General features: G+C 37.7%; 3 protein-coding genes across 12 annotated transcripts; 1 reads left to right on the top strand and 2 right to left on the bottom strand.

Moving 5' to 3' along the window:
- Positions 1–1,863: 1,863 nt before the first annotated feature.
- Positions 1,864–2,614, top strand: LOC110873688. The gene has a single exon (XM_022122689.2). The coding sequence runs from the start codon at positions 2,014–2,016 to the stop codon at positions 2,428–2,430; it is 417 nt and encodes a 138-aa protein (XP_021978381.1). The 5' UTR covers positions 1,864–2,013; the 3' UTR covers positions 2,431–2,614.
- A 4,997-nt stretch (positions 2,615–7,611) lies between these two features.
- On the bottom strand, positions 7,612–9,870 carry LOC110870537 (U-box domain-containing protein 19). The gene is made up of 2 exons (XM_022119718.2): positions 9,610–9,870; positions 7,612–9,527 (listed from the first exon to the last, which is right to left on the bottom strand). The coding sequence occupies exon 2, from the start codon at positions 9,101–9,103 to the stop codon at positions 8,180–8,182; it is 924 nt and encodes a 307-aa protein (XP_021975410.1). The 5' UTR covers positions 9,104–9,527; positions 9,610–9,870; the 3' UTR covers positions 7,612–8,179.
- Positions 9,871–10,011: 141 nt separating this feature from the next.
- On the bottom strand, positions 10,012–17,297 carry LOC110873687 (U4/U6 small nuclear ribonucleoprotein Prp31 homolog). 10 transcript variants are annotated; one of them, XM_035976210.1, is made up of 12 exons: positions 17,164–17,243; positions 16,384–16,541; positions 15,908–16,019; positions 14,884–15,003; positions 14,100–14,165; positions 13,917–13,982; positions 13,629–13,766; positions 11,119–12,011; positions 10,804–10,874; positions 10,565–10,667; positions 10,404–10,479; positions 10,012–10,298 (listed from the first exon to the last, which is right to left on the bottom strand). In XM_035976210.1, exons 5-12 carry the CDS (start codon positions 14,100–14,102, stop codon positions 10,191–10,193), a joined length of 1,458 nt encoding a protein of 485 aa, XP_035832103.1. In that variant the 5' UTR covers positions 14,103–14,165; positions 14,884–15,003; positions 15,908–16,019; positions 16,384–16,541; positions 17,164–17,243; the 3' UTR covers positions 10,012–10,190. The 10 variants fall into 10 exon arrangements, with proteins under 10 accessions (XP_035832103.1, XP_035832102.1, XP_035832101.1 ...); XM_035976209.1 differs by lacking the exon at positions 17,164–17,243 and adding an exon at positions 16,620–16,829; XM_035976208.1 differs by lacking the exon at positions 15,908–16,019 and having other exon boundaries at positions 14,884–14,968.
- Positions 17,298–17,742: the final 445 nt, after the last annotated feature.

Below are 17,742 nucleotides of genomic sequence, written 5' to 3'. Positions count from 1 at the left end.
TGAAAAATGAAGTTCGCATGTTGTATCTCAATCTCGTACGGTGTGTACGTTAACACAAATTGTACATTAGCCAACCCCTGTATATTTCAAATAATTAAGTTTGTAAACAAATTTAACTATGTAATGTTCATGGATAACCTTGGATCCCCTCATAGTTTAGTAGTGGCGGACATACCTTGTATTAAGGGATAGCCTCCGCTACCCCTTGACGATCCGACAGTAGTGTAAATTTTGGAAAAAAATGATGTTTTTTGATGTTTTTTTGATTTCATTACCCATTTTTTTTAAACGTTATCCCTATAACAATTTTTTAGATACGCCACTGTAGTTTAGGATAGTTGGTTATCAAAACAAATTTAAAAAATATATAAGATGGTCATGTAAGCGTATAAACCTTTTTCTTCAATACACTACATATATCTATGTAAAATGTGTACGTGTTTTTCACAATTCTCTATTACATAGGTAAACACACTATTGATACTATGGTGTGCATCAAATTCCAGCTGCGATTTATATCTATAACTACATATAGAACATGTTACCATATATTGTATGAATTAATATGTTAACCTAGTTATGTTGTTTCCATTATAAAAAAAAAACCCAATTAACTATATGTTTAGGGGGTAGGGGTGGTCATCACTCACAACATTCAATCAAGTTCTGTTATATCATCAACCATTATTCCATCACCCACAATCTTTTTAGTGGAAATGGTCATCACTCACAACACCCAACAATAAACCCTCACAACCCAACAAATCAAACAACACGTACCATTCTTCACGCGTGATAATTTTCACGCGTTATAAAGTCGACGCGTGATAGTCGATGGTGGCGGCGGTGTTTTGTTTATTTTCACGCGTTAAATATGTTCATCACGGGCTAAAATCCACCGCCCCGGTTGGCCTTAGTGTTTGTGTGAAAAAAAAAACTGATTTCTTAAATACTAACAACTAATGAGTTTTTTTTGGTAGTCTCTTAACGTAAAGTGTGTTTCATTCACTTAAAAATGATTCATAAAGCCTTTTAGTCGGTAAGTTTCAGAAACACGATAACTATTCAGTGACAACCTATTAATCGGTAAGGGCTCTTAATGATTTCAGCACACGCGCAAGTAGGGGTGCAAATGAGCCGAGCTACTCGCGAGCTACTCGAGCTCGGCTCGAAAAAAAGCTCGAACGAGCCGAGCTTAAACGAGCTCGAGCTCGAGCCCGAGCCTAGAAACAAGCTCGTTTAGTAAACGAGCCCGAGCCCGAGCTTCGCTTATCGAGCTCGAGCCGGCTCGCGAGCCTTAACGAGCTTTCTTTTTATATATTTTTTATTAATATATTAAACATATATTTAATTTACCATTTATATAAATATAAAAAATAACTAAATTATATGTATAACAATAATTATAATTAATAAAAATTAATTAATAAATACTAAGCGAGTCGCGCCCGATCCGAGCTCGAGCTTGAAAAATTACCTTCGAGCCGAGCTCGAGCTTTAGAAATAAAGCTCGAATCGAGCCGAGCTCGAGCTTTAGAAATAAAGCTCGAATCGAGCCGAGCTCGAGCTTTCATAAGTTAAACGAGCTCGAGCTCGAGCTCGGGCTCGGCTCGGCTCGTTTGTACCCCTACGCACAAGGTTATCAAACCGTCCCTAAGATACCAAAAAAGACATTTTATCATCATAAAAAGAGAGGAGTGTTATAGATAGACACAAATACATTTGAAATTTGTTTAAGTTTTAAACAATTAGATAACAAAGAAAAAAAAAAAAAAAAAAAAAAAAAAAAAAAAAAACCTTGCTTATCTAAAAAAACATTTAAAAATCCACAAAGAAGGCAAAATAGAGTTATGATGAGATTGCAATACACACAAACACACACATTCATTTCATATACGACACAACTCTCTCTTTCCATCTTTCACATCCAATCTCCATTCTTAATCCACCTTGTTTTCAGAGCCCCTTTTCCTAACTCCGGTCAGCGCCGTCTCCGGCAAACATCCTACGAGGATGAACTCCGACAACCTTAAACAACAACACAACCACAATTCAACAACATTAAAATCCCAACATCATCAAACACATCAAAACAACAACATTACACCTCTATCAATCCAATTACCATCCTCCAATCAAGAAATTAACACCGGCGATGAGCCCACAACTCCGACGTCACAAGATCACAAAATTCCGGCGCCTGCCACGTGTCCGCCGGCGCCGAGGAAACCAAGATTGATCCCGGTGGGGAATAAGAGAAAGACGCCGAATGTTTCGAGAATTTCGGTAGATTTGATGGTGATTTTCGATGCGATGTTTGTTCCTCCGGTGGGTGCTGCCGGAAATGGTGTTTTGGCGGGAGATGATGGGGCCGGCGAACGGGTTAAGAAAGTTAAGAAAGTCAAGAAGGCCGATGTCACTATCGGTTGATGATGATCAACTTAGTGCTAACATCTTATCTTTTTTTTTATTGATTATTATTTTTTTTAATTTTAGTTTTAATTTTAATTTTATTGTGAAGTGAACTATGTGAATTGTTTGAAGATGTTAACAAAGAGAACTATTCCTCGATTGCAAATAGAAATAGATTATGTTCAATTGTCATGTTTTAAAATTTTTTGTTCTTGTTTTAAATTTTTAGCTTCATGATATTTACAACTAATTATAATTTTAGGGGTTTGTTATACATAATTGCATACGCTCATGACAATCTACTCACACATTGTGCTTGAACGGCCGGCCGTTTGAGGTTTGCTTGGAAACCGTTTGAACACAACGGCCGACCCTAAGAATTTAGATGTCCTGTCCAAGCTAAAAAAATATGCCTCAATTGCCACCCAAAGAAACATCGGACATTGTATAATTGTTATTGTGTTTTAAATCAAATGGGCACTGGGATAACTAAATCTAATGTTCTAACTTCCAAAACTTAAGAATTATTCTGTAAATGAGTCTATCAAATATGGTCTTTGTATGAGTATACTATTTAAAAAAAAATATATATATCGGACCTTTTTTTTAAATGTGCCCCTCAGAATCATAGTGCCACCCATGCGTTTGAAGGTTAGGACTTGCGTGATACCTCCCCTACCTATAAAAGACAATTTTTGTTGTTAGTCGAACAACCGTTTGAGCTTGGGGTGTAGCATATAGGATTAGCAGGTCCTCAATTTTAACTTGTTAGAAAAAGAAAAAAAAAAAAAAACCTTTGATTTTAAGGGTTTCGTTCTTTTAAAAAACCATTTTTATTAACTAAATTTCCACAGAAAGTTTCTTAATTATCATGGCAACATCTTTAATCTCTTCACTAATTTCTTCATTTGTTGTTTTATGTTAAATACAATTTTAATACTTTATATTAAATAATTAGTGAATAATTTAACTCCACCGGCGCCGTTTGTATAATAATAATTAACTTAATAAGAAAAATGTTACCCTCAATTAGAGGGAAGTTGCATAGGTTTGGCTAATCGTAATAGGTATAATTAATTTGATAAGTGTGAGGTAGCTGTTAAAGTACAAGATCTAGAGCCAAAGGTACAAGTTGTTATATGCGTCTCAACTTGTTTAATTTTTTTTTGAACGGCAAATTTGGATCACTGACGAACTACTGGAGTATCATCGTGTCACCAGCGGAACCACCCGATCATATCCATCTCCACTAGGCATAATGCCTATACAACAACTCAGGAGGAAACCCAATAAATATGGGAAAACCCCCCTTGTGGGAATCGAACCCAAGACCTATTGGTCTTAAAGTCTTATCCCACCACCAAGATGCCACTAGGCTATAAAGCCATGGACCTCAACTTGTTTAATTAATTTGTAATTAAGTAGGCAGATGGTTTGGTGCATGCATGTTACGATCTAAGAAAGGGTAGATCGTAGATGTTGATAAAATGAGAGAATATCCCCTCTCTTTGTATGGGTAAGTAGGGTGGGTGAAAACCAAGAAGCATGTTCTTTTATTTATTACTACTTTACAAAAGTCAATCTTATATAATCCGTATATATACATAAATAAAGATGATGTGTTATGTGCTAAATAATACGATGACAAAATTTTCAAATATTTGGGTGGAGTTATTGTTGGTATTATCGTCTGATGACATCTTTAGGGTGAGATAAAACTTAAGGATCATGAAGTTTTGGGTTTGATTCTTATAAAGTGGTTTTTCCAAGATTTATTGAATTTTTTTTTTCCGAATTGATGTATAAACACGATTGCCTAGTGGAGATGGAAATGATCGGGTGGTTCCACTGATGACACGAAAATACTTTAGTGATAGTGGCGAAGTTTGAGATTTCCGATCAAGGGGTCAAAAACGTATATAAAACCGGGAGGTCAAAAACGTATATACCAAAATATAACTTTGAATATAAAGATTCGACTATTGATAACTCTCTTCTAGAGAATACTATCATGTCCAAAGTGCTTTTATTGTCAAAATATGAAATGAGCTTTAGATTTTTAATCGGTAGTTTTAGTCGATTGACTTTTAGCCTAGGCTACAAGGTGTGGTGGATAAGGGTAAAGGAATAAGAGCTTGTCACGTATGCGTCACATTATCAAGAGGGCTTTGCTCTTCACATTACATAAAGGGAAGGGGTGGTGAAACGCCCGTGGGAATTCTGCAAGATTCTGCCTTGCAGAGAGGCAACGTTCTTGTTGCGTTTATGGTGAGGTGGTGTCGGTGATGTGAAGTGAAGTAGGGTGTTCAGAAAAAAACCGTAACCAAATAAAAACCGTAAATCGAACCGTAACCGTAACCAAATAAACCGATCCGAATAACGAATTCGGTTTTTGGTTTGGTTTCTAACCGAAACCGAATTGTGAATATGGTTTTTGGTTTGGTTTATGGATCCACAATTTATTTATTTGGTTTATTCGGTTTATTTGGATGGAATAATTGCATATTTCCCCTTAAAAACACCCTTAATTGCATATTTACCCAAGCCTAAATAAAAATTGCATATTTCCCCTTCTCTATTAAAATGACAAAACTACCCTTCTCAAAATTAAAAAGATCAAGTTAGAGAAAAATCAGATCATTCTAAAAAAAATAACTCGACGTTTGGGTTTCTTCTTCATCTACGGCGAAACAGCAGATAATTTTCAGGTCGGCGACACAGCAGGGCGATTCCGGCCAGCGATTCTTCTGTAGTTCATGAGGAAAAATAATGAAAAATAAATAACTTCAAGAAAAAATGGAAGTAGTGAAAAAAGAGAAAAACTAGTAAAAAAAGGTAAATATGCAATTTTCTAAAGTTTAGTAAAATGAAGGGTAAAATAGTCTTTCTATAATTTAATCTTAATAAATTAAAGCAAAATGGGTAAATTTGCAATTTTACTAGTTAATAGAGGGGAAATATGCAATTTAATTTTTGGCTCGGGTATATATGCAATTTCAAAGTTTTTTAAGGGGAAAATGTGCAAAAAAAACCCTATTTGGATAACCGAATAAACCGTTTAACTTAATTAATTATTAAATAAAAATAATAATAATATTTTATATACAATTTATTAGCCCAAAATAGTTATTTTTTATACAACCCATAATACCAGATGTAAATCTAAAAGCCCAACTCAAACCCACTCATTTCTAAAATAATAGAACTTTAGACCTATAGAAACTAGAGTTTAGGATTTCTATATTTTCTTGGAGAAAGACTCATGTTTGAAGATTATTTGTATTTTGTGCCATTAGACTTGTTAACTATTTATAGTTTCTATGATCTATGTTTTAAAGCTTTAACTTTGTGGTTGTATCTACGACTACATTATGGATGTATTTGTTTTATTTCGCAATGAAACTTTCTTGTATTCATATATTGTTAGGTGTAAATTAGTTGCGATGTTCGAAAGTTGGAACACAAACATAAATATAAATTAGGAAAAAAGGTACTTAGGTACAATTTGGTTAGACTTGGTTTATTTGGTTTCTAACAGAAACCAAACCGAATTGAATTGAATTTGGTTTGGTTTGGATCGGTTTGCATATTCCTTATTTGGTTTGGTTTGGTTTTTGGTTTGGGGTATAAAAATTTGAAAATCGAATAAACCAAATAAACCATAAACCGAACCGATAAACACCCCTAAGGGTGTAAGGGGTGCTCACCTCTTAGGTGAGTCCCCCCTCTTACACATAGCCAACCAGAAAGTGCCACGTCAACTCCCCTCTAACACTCCCCTAATACCCCTTTTTGATGGCGGCACTCCCCTATTAGGGGAGTTGGTTTTTTTTTTTTTTTTTCTATAATGATGCATGTTTACAAATTAAAAAAAGATTAATAAAAATAAAAATTAAATAAAAGACATTTCATTAAATTAAAAAAAAACATTCGAACTAGAAAAAAAAATACATTCAAACTAGAAAAATATAAAAACAAACTACTCGTCGTCCGAATCAACTTCAAGATGAGGCAAATCTAAACTTCCGAGATGCTCAACGAGATCGTGTTTTAGCCTCCAATGCGTGTCTTCGTCAATGAGCTCCGTATAGGCTGTATCATCGAAGACGGGTTCGACTGGAGGATCTTGAATATGTACCGGTGCTATCGCCCTTCCGTCGTCTTTTATAATCATGTTGTGTAAAATAAGGCACGTATACACGATGGACCTTATCTTTCTCACCGTTTTCGAACGCATTGGACGATTTAGTATTCCCCACTTCGACTTTAACACACCAAACGCCCGTTCCACATCTTTTCTTGCGGCCTCGTGTTGCCTCTTGAACTTTTTTTCATTCGGGTCGTGTGGATATGGAAAAGATTTCACAAACACGGACCAGGTAGGGTAGATCCCATCAGTAAGATAATACCCGCGTTTGTATAAGTGGTTGTTCACTTGAAATGGACAATTTGCCGTCGTTCCGTTTCGTTGAGCAAGAAATAACGGAGATTGTTGCAGCACGTTGATGTCGTTTTGTGAACCCGCAGGCCCACAAAAAGCATGCCAAATCCACAAATCTTGAGACGCTACCGCTTCTAACATAACCGTTGGGTATTGATGATCGCCTCTCATGTATTGTCCACGCAATTCTGTGGGGCACATTCTCCAGACGAAGTGTGTACAATCCAGACTACCCAACATACCAGGTAGGTGATGCCTCTCCTCATGAGCCTGATACAATAGCGCGACGTCGTGGCTCGTTGGTCTACGTAGGAATTCAGCGCCATACCTTTTACATACCGTCTCGCAGAAATATTCAAGGCACTCACGAGAGGTCCTTTCAGACATATTTAAATACTCGTCCCCCTCGTCTGGTGGGTTACCGGTTGCAAGTTGTTTAATTGCCGAAGTAACCTTTTGCAACGGTGTAAAACTTTTCTTCATTCTCCCGTCTAAGCCTTCTTGAAACCACTCGTCATACGCTTCCACGTCACTAACAATTTTTAGGAACAAAGACTTGGACATACGAAACCTGTGACGAAAAGTATCTTCATTAAATTTTGGATTTTCATCAAAATAATCGGCCATGAGTGTCTCGTGGCCCCCCTCACGATCTCGACGGACATAATTTTTTTTACTAGACGATGCCGTGTCTAGTAGCTCCGCTTGTTGGATGAGATTTTGGAAGAAAATTAAGCTACTATCGCTTGACGATGCATCTCCATCGTCGGGAAAGTCGGGTAGGGTAGAAAGAAACGGAAGCTTGGAATCCATTTTGTATTTGAAAGATTGGAGTTTGAGAGTTTTGGTGTGAGTTTGAGAGTGGTGAGTGTGGTAAAAAAATTGATTTAGGTTGTTTAAATATATGTTTTTTAAAAAAAATTGATTTTTTTTTAATCAAAATGACCGTTTTTCAACGGTCTAATCTCGAACAATGTGCCATCTTCACGCGGTAACTCCACACCCAAAACACACCCCGAATCGGGACCCCGCATTGATGGCGGCGGTGTTCCCGATCGGGGAAACCCATCACCGAAACGACCCACCGCTTACACCCCGTACACCCTAAGTGAAGGGGCTTGCTCTCCCTTCTTTGTGCCCCCATACTGTCTGATCCTTCTCAAATTTTGGGCTTATTTTTAAACAAAACTTTGGTTTTTGGGTTTAAGTTCTCCAAAAAGTTATATAAATCATGCAGTCATGGTTTGAAATTAACGGTCTGATATAAATATTACAAATAAATTTTCTTTCACCGGTGTCATGTATGTATTGGTCTACTGATTACGATTAACTAAGAACATGATCATGACAGAAAAGGTTAATGAAGATGAAACAACGTAAATGTTGGTATAAAGGACCCATTAGAGACGAGTTCGATACTAAAACGCGAACCACGTCGGCCCCACCATTTGTGCACATTGCAAGCAGCAATGCCACACAATATTCTCTCGACTCCTTTGATGTCGTCGTTGAACCAACGACATCAAGGATGACGTGAAGAGCTCCACAACTTAAAATCCCCATTGTTCCGTCGGGATTGTTAGCCAAAGTGGCTAAAATCGCTAAAGAACCCGTAACAAGATCTTCGCATTGATGCGAAGATCTCAACAAATCAATTAGCAACGGGACAATCCTGGCTGCAATCGCTTTCCAGTGGTTTTCAGGGTACACAAGCAACCCCAAAATCGCCACCAACGCATTCTTCTTGCATCGATCGGTACCATCTAGTACCAACTCCATTAGAACGGGAATCGATCTAGGGATTTTCCCTATGATGTCCCGATACTCATCCACCGAAGCGAGATAAAACAAAGTCCCCTCCGCGTGTTGGCGGGCCTCCATTTTAAACCCATTTTGTGCCACTTCAAGAATTAGTTCCAACCCTCGGTTTTCCACAAGTACCTTTTTCGTCTTCGAGTACTTCGCTAGATTCAACAGAGACGCCGTCGCGTTTTCTTGGTTCTTCGGATTCCTAAAGCAGATCAGGTCTAATAAACTCGAGACCACACCCGCCTCAACCAAACAAGCCTGATTAAAAGTGCTCGATTTGCTAAGCAATCGAACCTCATAACAAGCTTTGTATTTGGCTTCTTTTGTGCCAAACACTAGAAAATCGACCGCCATCTTTATCCCAGCCTCCGCAGCCACACTGCCGCCGGTGGTTGCTCGAGTAACCTCCCGATTACGGCAGCCACCAGCCGGTCCCGCCATTGAAATCTCCTTCTCGAGACAATATTGCTTAATAATGCTTCTTATACACAAGTTTGAAACTAAATGACTACTGCTCACCTTCTCACCTGTTTTCGGACACGTTAGAGTCGATCATACGTGTGTCCAGTTGTTAGAGTCACCGGATCCGACATGATCTCCAAAGAAATGGGACATCTAAAATCATCAACATTAAGTGACTTAACAAAATGATTGTGATTGCAACTGTAACCATCACCAGAAATGGGTGTTTTGTCACAGTCAACAACGGTAAAAACTGTACACCGGCTGTAAATCATCACCCCCATCAAACTACAAAGGATACCAACATCCGATTTCTTGTTACCGGATCTTTCGGACTCCAAGAACTTAATCTCTTTGTAGCACTCGTTCCAGCTAGAAATGCCCAAATCATCTTTCAATTCAACTGAAATTTTGAGTGAATCTAATGGTAGTACATCTAAAGCAACACTAATGGATCGAAAAATGGCCCGAAAGTGATTTGATACCTTTTCGGATTGTACCAGCATCCATACCCGGGAGTCGGGTCGTGTACAGTCTTCCAACAAGAACCGGGTCAATTGGGCCTCCTAAAACCAGACGAGTCAAGACGGGTTAGTTTTACAAACCTTAAAACGGGTCCAAATGGGTTGGCACCACCCATAAATGTGGTTTATCTCCACCTACTCATCATCGATGGCACCACCACCATCCACACCGTTGCCAAAACACCCACCTCCCTAAGTCTCATCCACCATCATTGCCGCCTTGACTACCGCCACCAGCACCCCCATCACATTCACTCGCACTAGCCGCCATAAAAAGTAATAGTTGTGAACTTATTCTAATATCTGTTCTTAAAACGATTCAGAGAGTCCATTCTAGTCGGTACCATTTTCACCCAAACCACAAAACAGGCATGTTTTGACTGTATTGACCCAAATTATCACTCACCCCGCCCGTTTTCCAAGTCTAAAATAAAATACAACACAAATTTCACCTTTTTCTCGATAACTATCAGATTCAAAATTTAACATTATACGACACGAAACTGTCCGAAAAACATGGTGCAATAGCGTCTAGGTTGGGATCAGGTCCTCGTGATCTTTGAAAACGTTCCTGTTTCTGAGAAATACGTGCTCTGAGTTCCACTACCAAGTCTATTGGCATCTGCCTGCGGATCTATCAAATCAATCCCCTGCACACACATACATCAGGTTACCGGTTTTCAAGTCAAAATTATAATTTTACAAACTCAAAAAAAAAAAAAAAAAAAAAAAAAAAAAAAAAAAAAAAAACTAACCTGGACAGGTGTGAAGGCCAAACTTGAAGTCAGCCCAGAAGTAGCCCCACCACTACTATATTGTTTATCCTTGAACCTGAAGGTTTAAAATCAAGCATATTCAATAAAAACACAGATAAATCAAACTTCCAAAAAAAAATTTCATGTTTAAAGAAGCATACTTTTTGGCGACTTTGGCAGCAAGCTTGCTTTGACCAACCGACACACGCAACTTCCCGTTTCCAGCTTGACCAAGCATACCATATCCTTCTCCTAACCCATCCCCTATTTTTTTAAAGAAGCACCGTTATTAGAACCGATACAAATTTATTAAGCATACGAGAGGTTAATTTTAAACGCCACATATGCAACCGAAAACCATGAGCCAAACGTTGATTAAAATCCAACGTAGATTACTTACCCAATGAACTTTCTTCAGGCACTCCAAACTGCATTCTGTTGGCCAGTTTCCGCATATCGGTAATAGCATATCTGATAAAAAAAAGTGAAAATATCATAATATATAATTAACGACCGTTTTTCCCCCATTTTGGTCAACATGTGAACTTGCTGTAAAAGCTTTTGTTCCGTTCGGGTCATCAATAAAATACTTTATGATGACCAAAACATATATAATGACTATAACGTACACAAAAATAAAACAATTAAAACAAGATAAAACTAAAAGTAAGTCGGTTTGTGCAATAAACCATTATTTATTTTTTAATTTACACACCTTTCCTTCATTTTCCTAAGGCGGCGACCACCTCGTTTCTTCTTAGGTTCAGAATCAGGGACCGGAAGTGGTTTAGGTTGCTTTGCGGGGGGTGGTTCTTGCCATTTTTCAATCTTCTTACGAATTTCTTCACGATATGCTCTTCCTTGTTTGCCAGATGGATCACCTCTGATCGAGTCAACACGTGCCGCAAGAGTTGACTTTGCCGCCACAAGACGACACGCACGCATCTTGAGAGCAGGTGGTGTAGTTTGAAAAACCTCTGTTTGCTCAATGTAACCGACACGAAACTGGGACGTTGCAGTGGAAAAACCAGCTAAATTTTTCTTTTTGGCGCCTAGAAGCTGAACATTACAAGCTGGCATCTTTGCAAGCGCTGTCAGTCCGCCAGCTGTCCCCATGAGTTTTGCAGCAACCGCACTACCGACGATTGCGGATAGATTTGGTGCAATATAGCCCATTCGACTTTCAACGAAATCTAGAACCTTCTTTTTTGATTCGTCAAGTGTGAGTGCACGGTCACATGCTTCGATGGTCTTCTGTAGGACATCCTGCGGAAGCGGTTTGCCACTGGTGGTTGATGCGGTAACCGAAACAACCATGATAACGGCTGATGGTAACAGACCTTCTAAATCCACTAGGGTTAAGTCAACTTCATTCCCGATCTTTTTGACCACACGTGCATAATCAATCGGGTGGTGAACAAGAGACTCGAGTTCGGGAAACTTTAGACGGTATTTATCGCGAATGAAATTGTGGATGATAACGATTTCGTTTTCGATGTCAACAGACAATGTGTTACAGTCCACAATTAGTTGGTATTCCGGATCGTCTTCCAAAACCATGCCTTGGTTTGACATGTCTGACCCTTTCTCAAGTGCATCCTCAACTTTCTGCCACATGAAAATGTTACACAATTATCTACATATACAAGTACAAGATTACAAGATGGGGGAATAGTGCCAGGCAGGGCACTCCCCCATTGGACCAACTTTTTTTTAATTTTATTTTATTTCCAGTTTAAAATTACGCTTTCGTCCTTCGTTTAAAAATACGTTTTTGCCCTCAGTTTAAAATAAAATTATAATTTCGCCCCTAGCTCAAAATTACGCTTTTGCCCTCGGTTCAAAAACTCATTTTTAATTTTGTTCTCAGTTTAAATTTACGGTTTTGCCCTTCGTTTAAAATTACGGTTTTGCCCCCCGTTCAAAATAAAATTTTGGTTTTCCCTCTACCTTAAAATTACTATTCTTTACAAGATGGGGGAATAGGCACTCCCCCATTGGACCAACCTTTTTTTAATTTTATTTTATTTCCAGTTTAAAATTACGCTTTCGTCCTTCGTTTAAAAATACGTTTTTGCCCCCAGTTCAAAATAAAATTATAATTTCGCCCCTAGCTCAAAATTACGCTTTTGACGTCGGTTCAAAAACTCATTTTTAATTTTGTTCTCAGTTTAAATTTACGGTTTTGCCCCAGTTGAAAATAAAATTTTGGTTTTCCCTCTACCTTAAAATTACGATTCTGCCCTCAGCTCAAAATTACGTTTTTGCCCACAGTTCAAAATAAAATTATGATTCCCCCCCCCCCCCCCCAAGCTCAAAATTATGATTTTGCTCTCAGTTTAAAATTATGATTTCGCCTCTAGCTCAAATATAATTACGATTTTGCCCTCTATACAAACATACATGTTATGAGAGAGAAATATTCGGTTTATTGCCCCGCAACGCGGGCGGGGCAAAAACTAGTTTACCACATAATGAAGATGAGGGAATAGTGCCAGGCAGCTTGCCTGGCACTTCCCTATTGGACCACCCCATATTTAATTTAATTTTACTTTCAGTTTAAAATTACGCGTTCGTCCTTCGTTTAAAATTACGTTTTTGCCCCTAGCTAAAAATAAAAGTATAATTTTGTCACTAGCTCAAAATTACGCTTTTGCCCTCGGGTCAAAAACTCATTTTTAATTTTGTTCCCAGTTTAAAATTACGGTTTTGCCCTCCGTTTAAAATTACGTTTTTGCCCCCAGTTCAAAATAAAATGTTGTTTTTTCCTCTAGCTCAAAATTACGATTCTACCCTAAGCTCGCCCTCCGTTTAAAATTACGTTTTTGCCCCCACCTAAAAATAAAATGTTGTTTTTTCCTCTAGCTCAAAATTACGATTCTGCCCTCAGCTCAAAATTACGCTTTTGCCCACCGTTCAAAATGAAAATATGTTTTTCCCCCTAGCTAAAAAAATATGATTTTTCTCTCAGTTTAAAATTATGATTTCGCCTCCGGTTCAAAATATAATTACGATTTTGCCCTCTGTACAGACATACATGTCATGAGAGAGAAGCCCAAAATTACGGTCATATCATCGTTTTTTTTTCATAGCAAAATTATAGTAGTCTTTTTGTAATTGATTGAGAATTATTCGGTCATCGCCCCGCAACGCGGGCGGTGCATCTACTAGTTAATTGACAAAAGAAAGAAGAAAAAAGTGCATTAAATAAAAAAATCTACGGACCTTCATAATATCTGTATATCGTTGTGTCCTCTGTAACTTGGAGACACTGTCGAGGTCATCATAATTGAGAGCTTCTATATCGGCCAAGTCTCCGTTATCATCTTCTTCCATGTGCTCTGCATCCCCAGTGTCTTCATCCTGGTGAACCGAAAACATAAAAAAAAAAAAAAAAATCATACGTCAGCAAATTCTGTAAACAGATTATGGAAAAACATGAATCCCAATTCCAATTTCGGTTATAAAACATTACAAAATACAAGTACGTAAATCATGATCCACTATGCTCACCAAATTCTCGTTATCATTGTCAGAAAGATCCTCGAGATCTGCCAGAAACGAATCTTCAAGACCTGCCTGAACAAACAACAGGCTTATGTTCAGTACCGTTGCGCAACAGAACAAGAAACGGATTATAATCAATGCAATTGCTACAACAAATTCAAATTCGGTACAGTTTAAGGGCATGAATACCATAGATTTATGAGAAGCGAAATCCGGATATCAAAGTCAAATTCAAATCTTCAGCTGCTTGAAAACCTACATCACACAGTCCACAATAAGAATTCACACCACATGAAAAGTTCAAATACAATGGAATCTAACATCGGGTCGGAACGGGTCCGGGTCAGAACCATCAATTGAAAATAGATAAACTGCACTTGAAAATCACAAACTGAAACTGAACAAGTAAACTACTAAACTCGATTCGAACAGGTGGTCAAAACAAAAAGCAAGCTAACTCCGATTCTTATTCGATTAACCAATAAACTTGTAAAAGAATTCATATAAATGACCACTTATAGTTATTGCTAAAATTTACAGTATCTGACAAAATAGGCTGATTCTAGCTAGCATCAGTTGCTGGGATTAGATAAAAAAAAATAGGCATGAAAATTGTAACTAGTAAATATACAAATTCAATGTAGACTAGACACGACTCTCTTCCAACTTTTTATTCATCTTTCCAGTAACAATCTCCTTAATCACAACTTCCGTATCATAAACCATATGCCTCGCATGCCACACCACAGAAAACCAGTGGCGGATCCAGGAATTTTTTTCACGGGGTTCACTTTTCTAAATGTTCCAATTTCATATGTCCGAACATAAAAAAAATCGGGTCGGTTCGACGGTTCGAGTCGGGTAAGGTTCATCACATAATAAAATAAGAAACAATAATGAAAAAAACATTGTCATGATTAATTTAAAAACACGCAATATAAATAAGATGGTCTTACGAAAACAGAAAACATACCGGTAAAACTAGTGGCAACTTTATTATCTTTTTCACATTAGTATTGTAGCGGACAATGAGATTCACTACTCATACGCATCGAATGCTAACAACAAAAGAAGCAAGAAACATGGTCACAAACTGCAAACAGCCGCAAAATACACAATTAACTACAGAAATATCACCATTGACAAATGCTATTTCTGTTGTGAACATTTTCTACCTAGAACAATGGGCTTGTATAAGACATCTCTTCAACAATAAAAACAACTTTACTTCAGAGCTGGGCAGTTAATATCGGCGCTATCTCGGTGATATAGCGGTGCTATATTGGTTATCGGTCTTGGCACATAATATCGGTTCAGAATATCGGTAGAAATCTCGGTAGCGAGAATATCGGCGATATTTACCGAGATATCGCCGATATTTTGATATTCTTATCTCGGTCATATCGGTGAGAAAATCGGTAGGCCAGATTTTTATGTTTTTCTTTATGGGCTGCCAACAAAATACAAAGCCCAGTTCTTTCCCAGTTCTTTTATGCTTTTTGGCCCATATATTATAACCTTTATCACACTTCGAACACTTAACACGACAACTGATGATGTCTGCTGAACCCTAATCGTCCCTCCCAAGCTCCTGTGCTTCAATCGGATTTTAGTGTTTTAAGTTATGATGAACAAATGAAGAATCGGGTGCCTTGGTTGATCTTGATGAACACTTCTTTATTTTACTATTAATATTATATAGGTTCTAGCCTTCTAGATATGAATATATATATTTTTATGCATGATATTATAAATTACCGATATCCCACCGATATCTCACCGCGATAACCTTGACCGATAACCGATATTTTTCCGCATTAACTGCATAGCTTCAGAGATATCATCACCAATAAAGAAACATGTTGAAAAAAGATGCAAGTAATCAATAATTACATTTAAACTAATGTGTCATCTAGTCATGAATAACATAAGCTGATGAGCTATCTGAGGTATTTTTGCAACATGAAATATTTCCTCTATGTGTAAAAAAATCTAACCTGTATTCATGTTGTCATGTTAATGAAAAACGCAAATGATTCACTCTATGTTGTCAAAGGCGCCACCTAGGCGCTGAAGCCGCCCGGCCCAGCGCACCATATGTGCCGCGCCCTGAAAGGCGTGGTTTTAGGCTCTTAGGCGCAAGTTCTGAGCATTTTCCAGCCAAAAATGGCATAAAAGGAAACCCTAAATAAGACTGGAATCAACCTAAACAAGCCTAAAACATATCTAAAACCCCTAGTAACGACGTTTCAGTAGTCTGTATGAAGATTTCCCTCTAAACAGTCCATATATCAAAGTATCAGACTGAGACTACTCATGAATTTAACAATTAACTGAACAAAAAAAGCCATTTTTTAATAAAAAACAAACATGAAAGAATTCACTATTCAGCAATCAATTCTTTCAATCTAAACCCTAGGTTTCACAACTAATTCGAAATAGATATTCACCAAAAATTAAGCAATTAACTTACATGAAAGAATTCAGCAGAATTGGAGAATGGTGTGGATGAGGGAGTGGGTCCGGCGAGGCGGCAGGCTGCTGGTAGCGCGTTCTGTTCTATGTGTGTGGTTTGGGTTTGAGGGTAAACAGAGAAAGCGCGACAACTAAACCCTAATGCCCAATTCGTTGCTGAGTAAAAAAAAATTAAAAATAATAAAAAAACTACAAAAACGCAAAAAGAGGCCTTAGCCAGATTCGAACACCGACCTCTTGTGTAACAAGCGCGCATGTTTACCGGTAGACCATCTATAGATTCGTTTATAAGGTTCCTCTAAACAATATTAAAGGGTTCCTTCACAGTTTTCTATATAATTTAACACTATAATTACGAACCGAACGGGTTCCTGGGAACCCCCGAACTAGCTGTAGATCCGCCCCTGAGAAAACGAACCCGACCCGAGCACATACTCCCAACCAATCAAGCTCTGTACGAAGACTGACTCATCATTTATCAAATTACACAACAACAACAACCCCTAATTCCAAACACTAAATCATGAATTCAAAAACAGAACAATCTGTGTATCATAAGAATATCCATCATATTTTGACAAGCATTGGCTAAATCAAGAATCACAAATTAATAAAACAGAACAATCCTAACTCTTAATTGGAACTAAAAATCAATGAATTTCAGTAGATCCAACTCAAGCCTCCCTCAACTGTAACCTAATCAGCACATACCTCGATTGATGAATGAATTTCTACGGTGCTGAAGCGTATGAATGTAAGGAGATTGAAGATGATGTACCTCGTACGAAAGATGATGCTCTGCGAGTACTTGTAATCCTCTATGAACGAACGTCGATGATGAAGATGATATTACCCGTGGTTTCTTCTATTTAAAACCCTAATGACCCGACCCGTATGGACCCGTTGTTCTAATTCTATCAACCCAAGTGGACCCGTGAATATCTTTTGAAGTTTTAGAATTACCCAGTTGAACCCGTTAATCATTAAAAGAAAGCCCAAATCAATACATAGTAAATTAAAAGGGACCCAAATCAACCCATATTTATTATTTATTCATATGGGTCATGATTGCCCCCCTACTTCTATCTAGACCCATATACCTCTAAATAAATGTAAACAGATGTAAACTTATGGGCTTTGTCATTCATTGGGCCTAGCTTTGTCGACAACCCAATTGCAGTTGTACTTCGTGTATTTTAGAGTAAACTGCCATTTTGGTCCCTGAGGTTTGGTCACTTTTGCTACTTTAGTCCAAAACTCAAACTTTTTAAATCTGGGTCCCTGTGGTTTCACTTTTATTGACATTTTAGTCCAAAAATGAAATCAGCTGATATTTATCTAATAAAATCCTATTATT

This window comes from Helianthus annuus, chromosome 8 (assembly GCF_002127325.2).
Source record: "Helianthus annuus cultivar XRQ/B chromosome 8, HanXRQr2.0-SUNRISE, whole genome shotgun sequence".
Lineage (NCBI taxonomy): Eukaryota > Viridiplantae > Streptophyta > Magnoliopsida > Asterales > Asteraceae > Helianthus > Helianthus annuus.
Note: the sequence above shows the minus strand (reverse complement) of the source record. Positions and strands in the feature narration are given on the sequence as shown.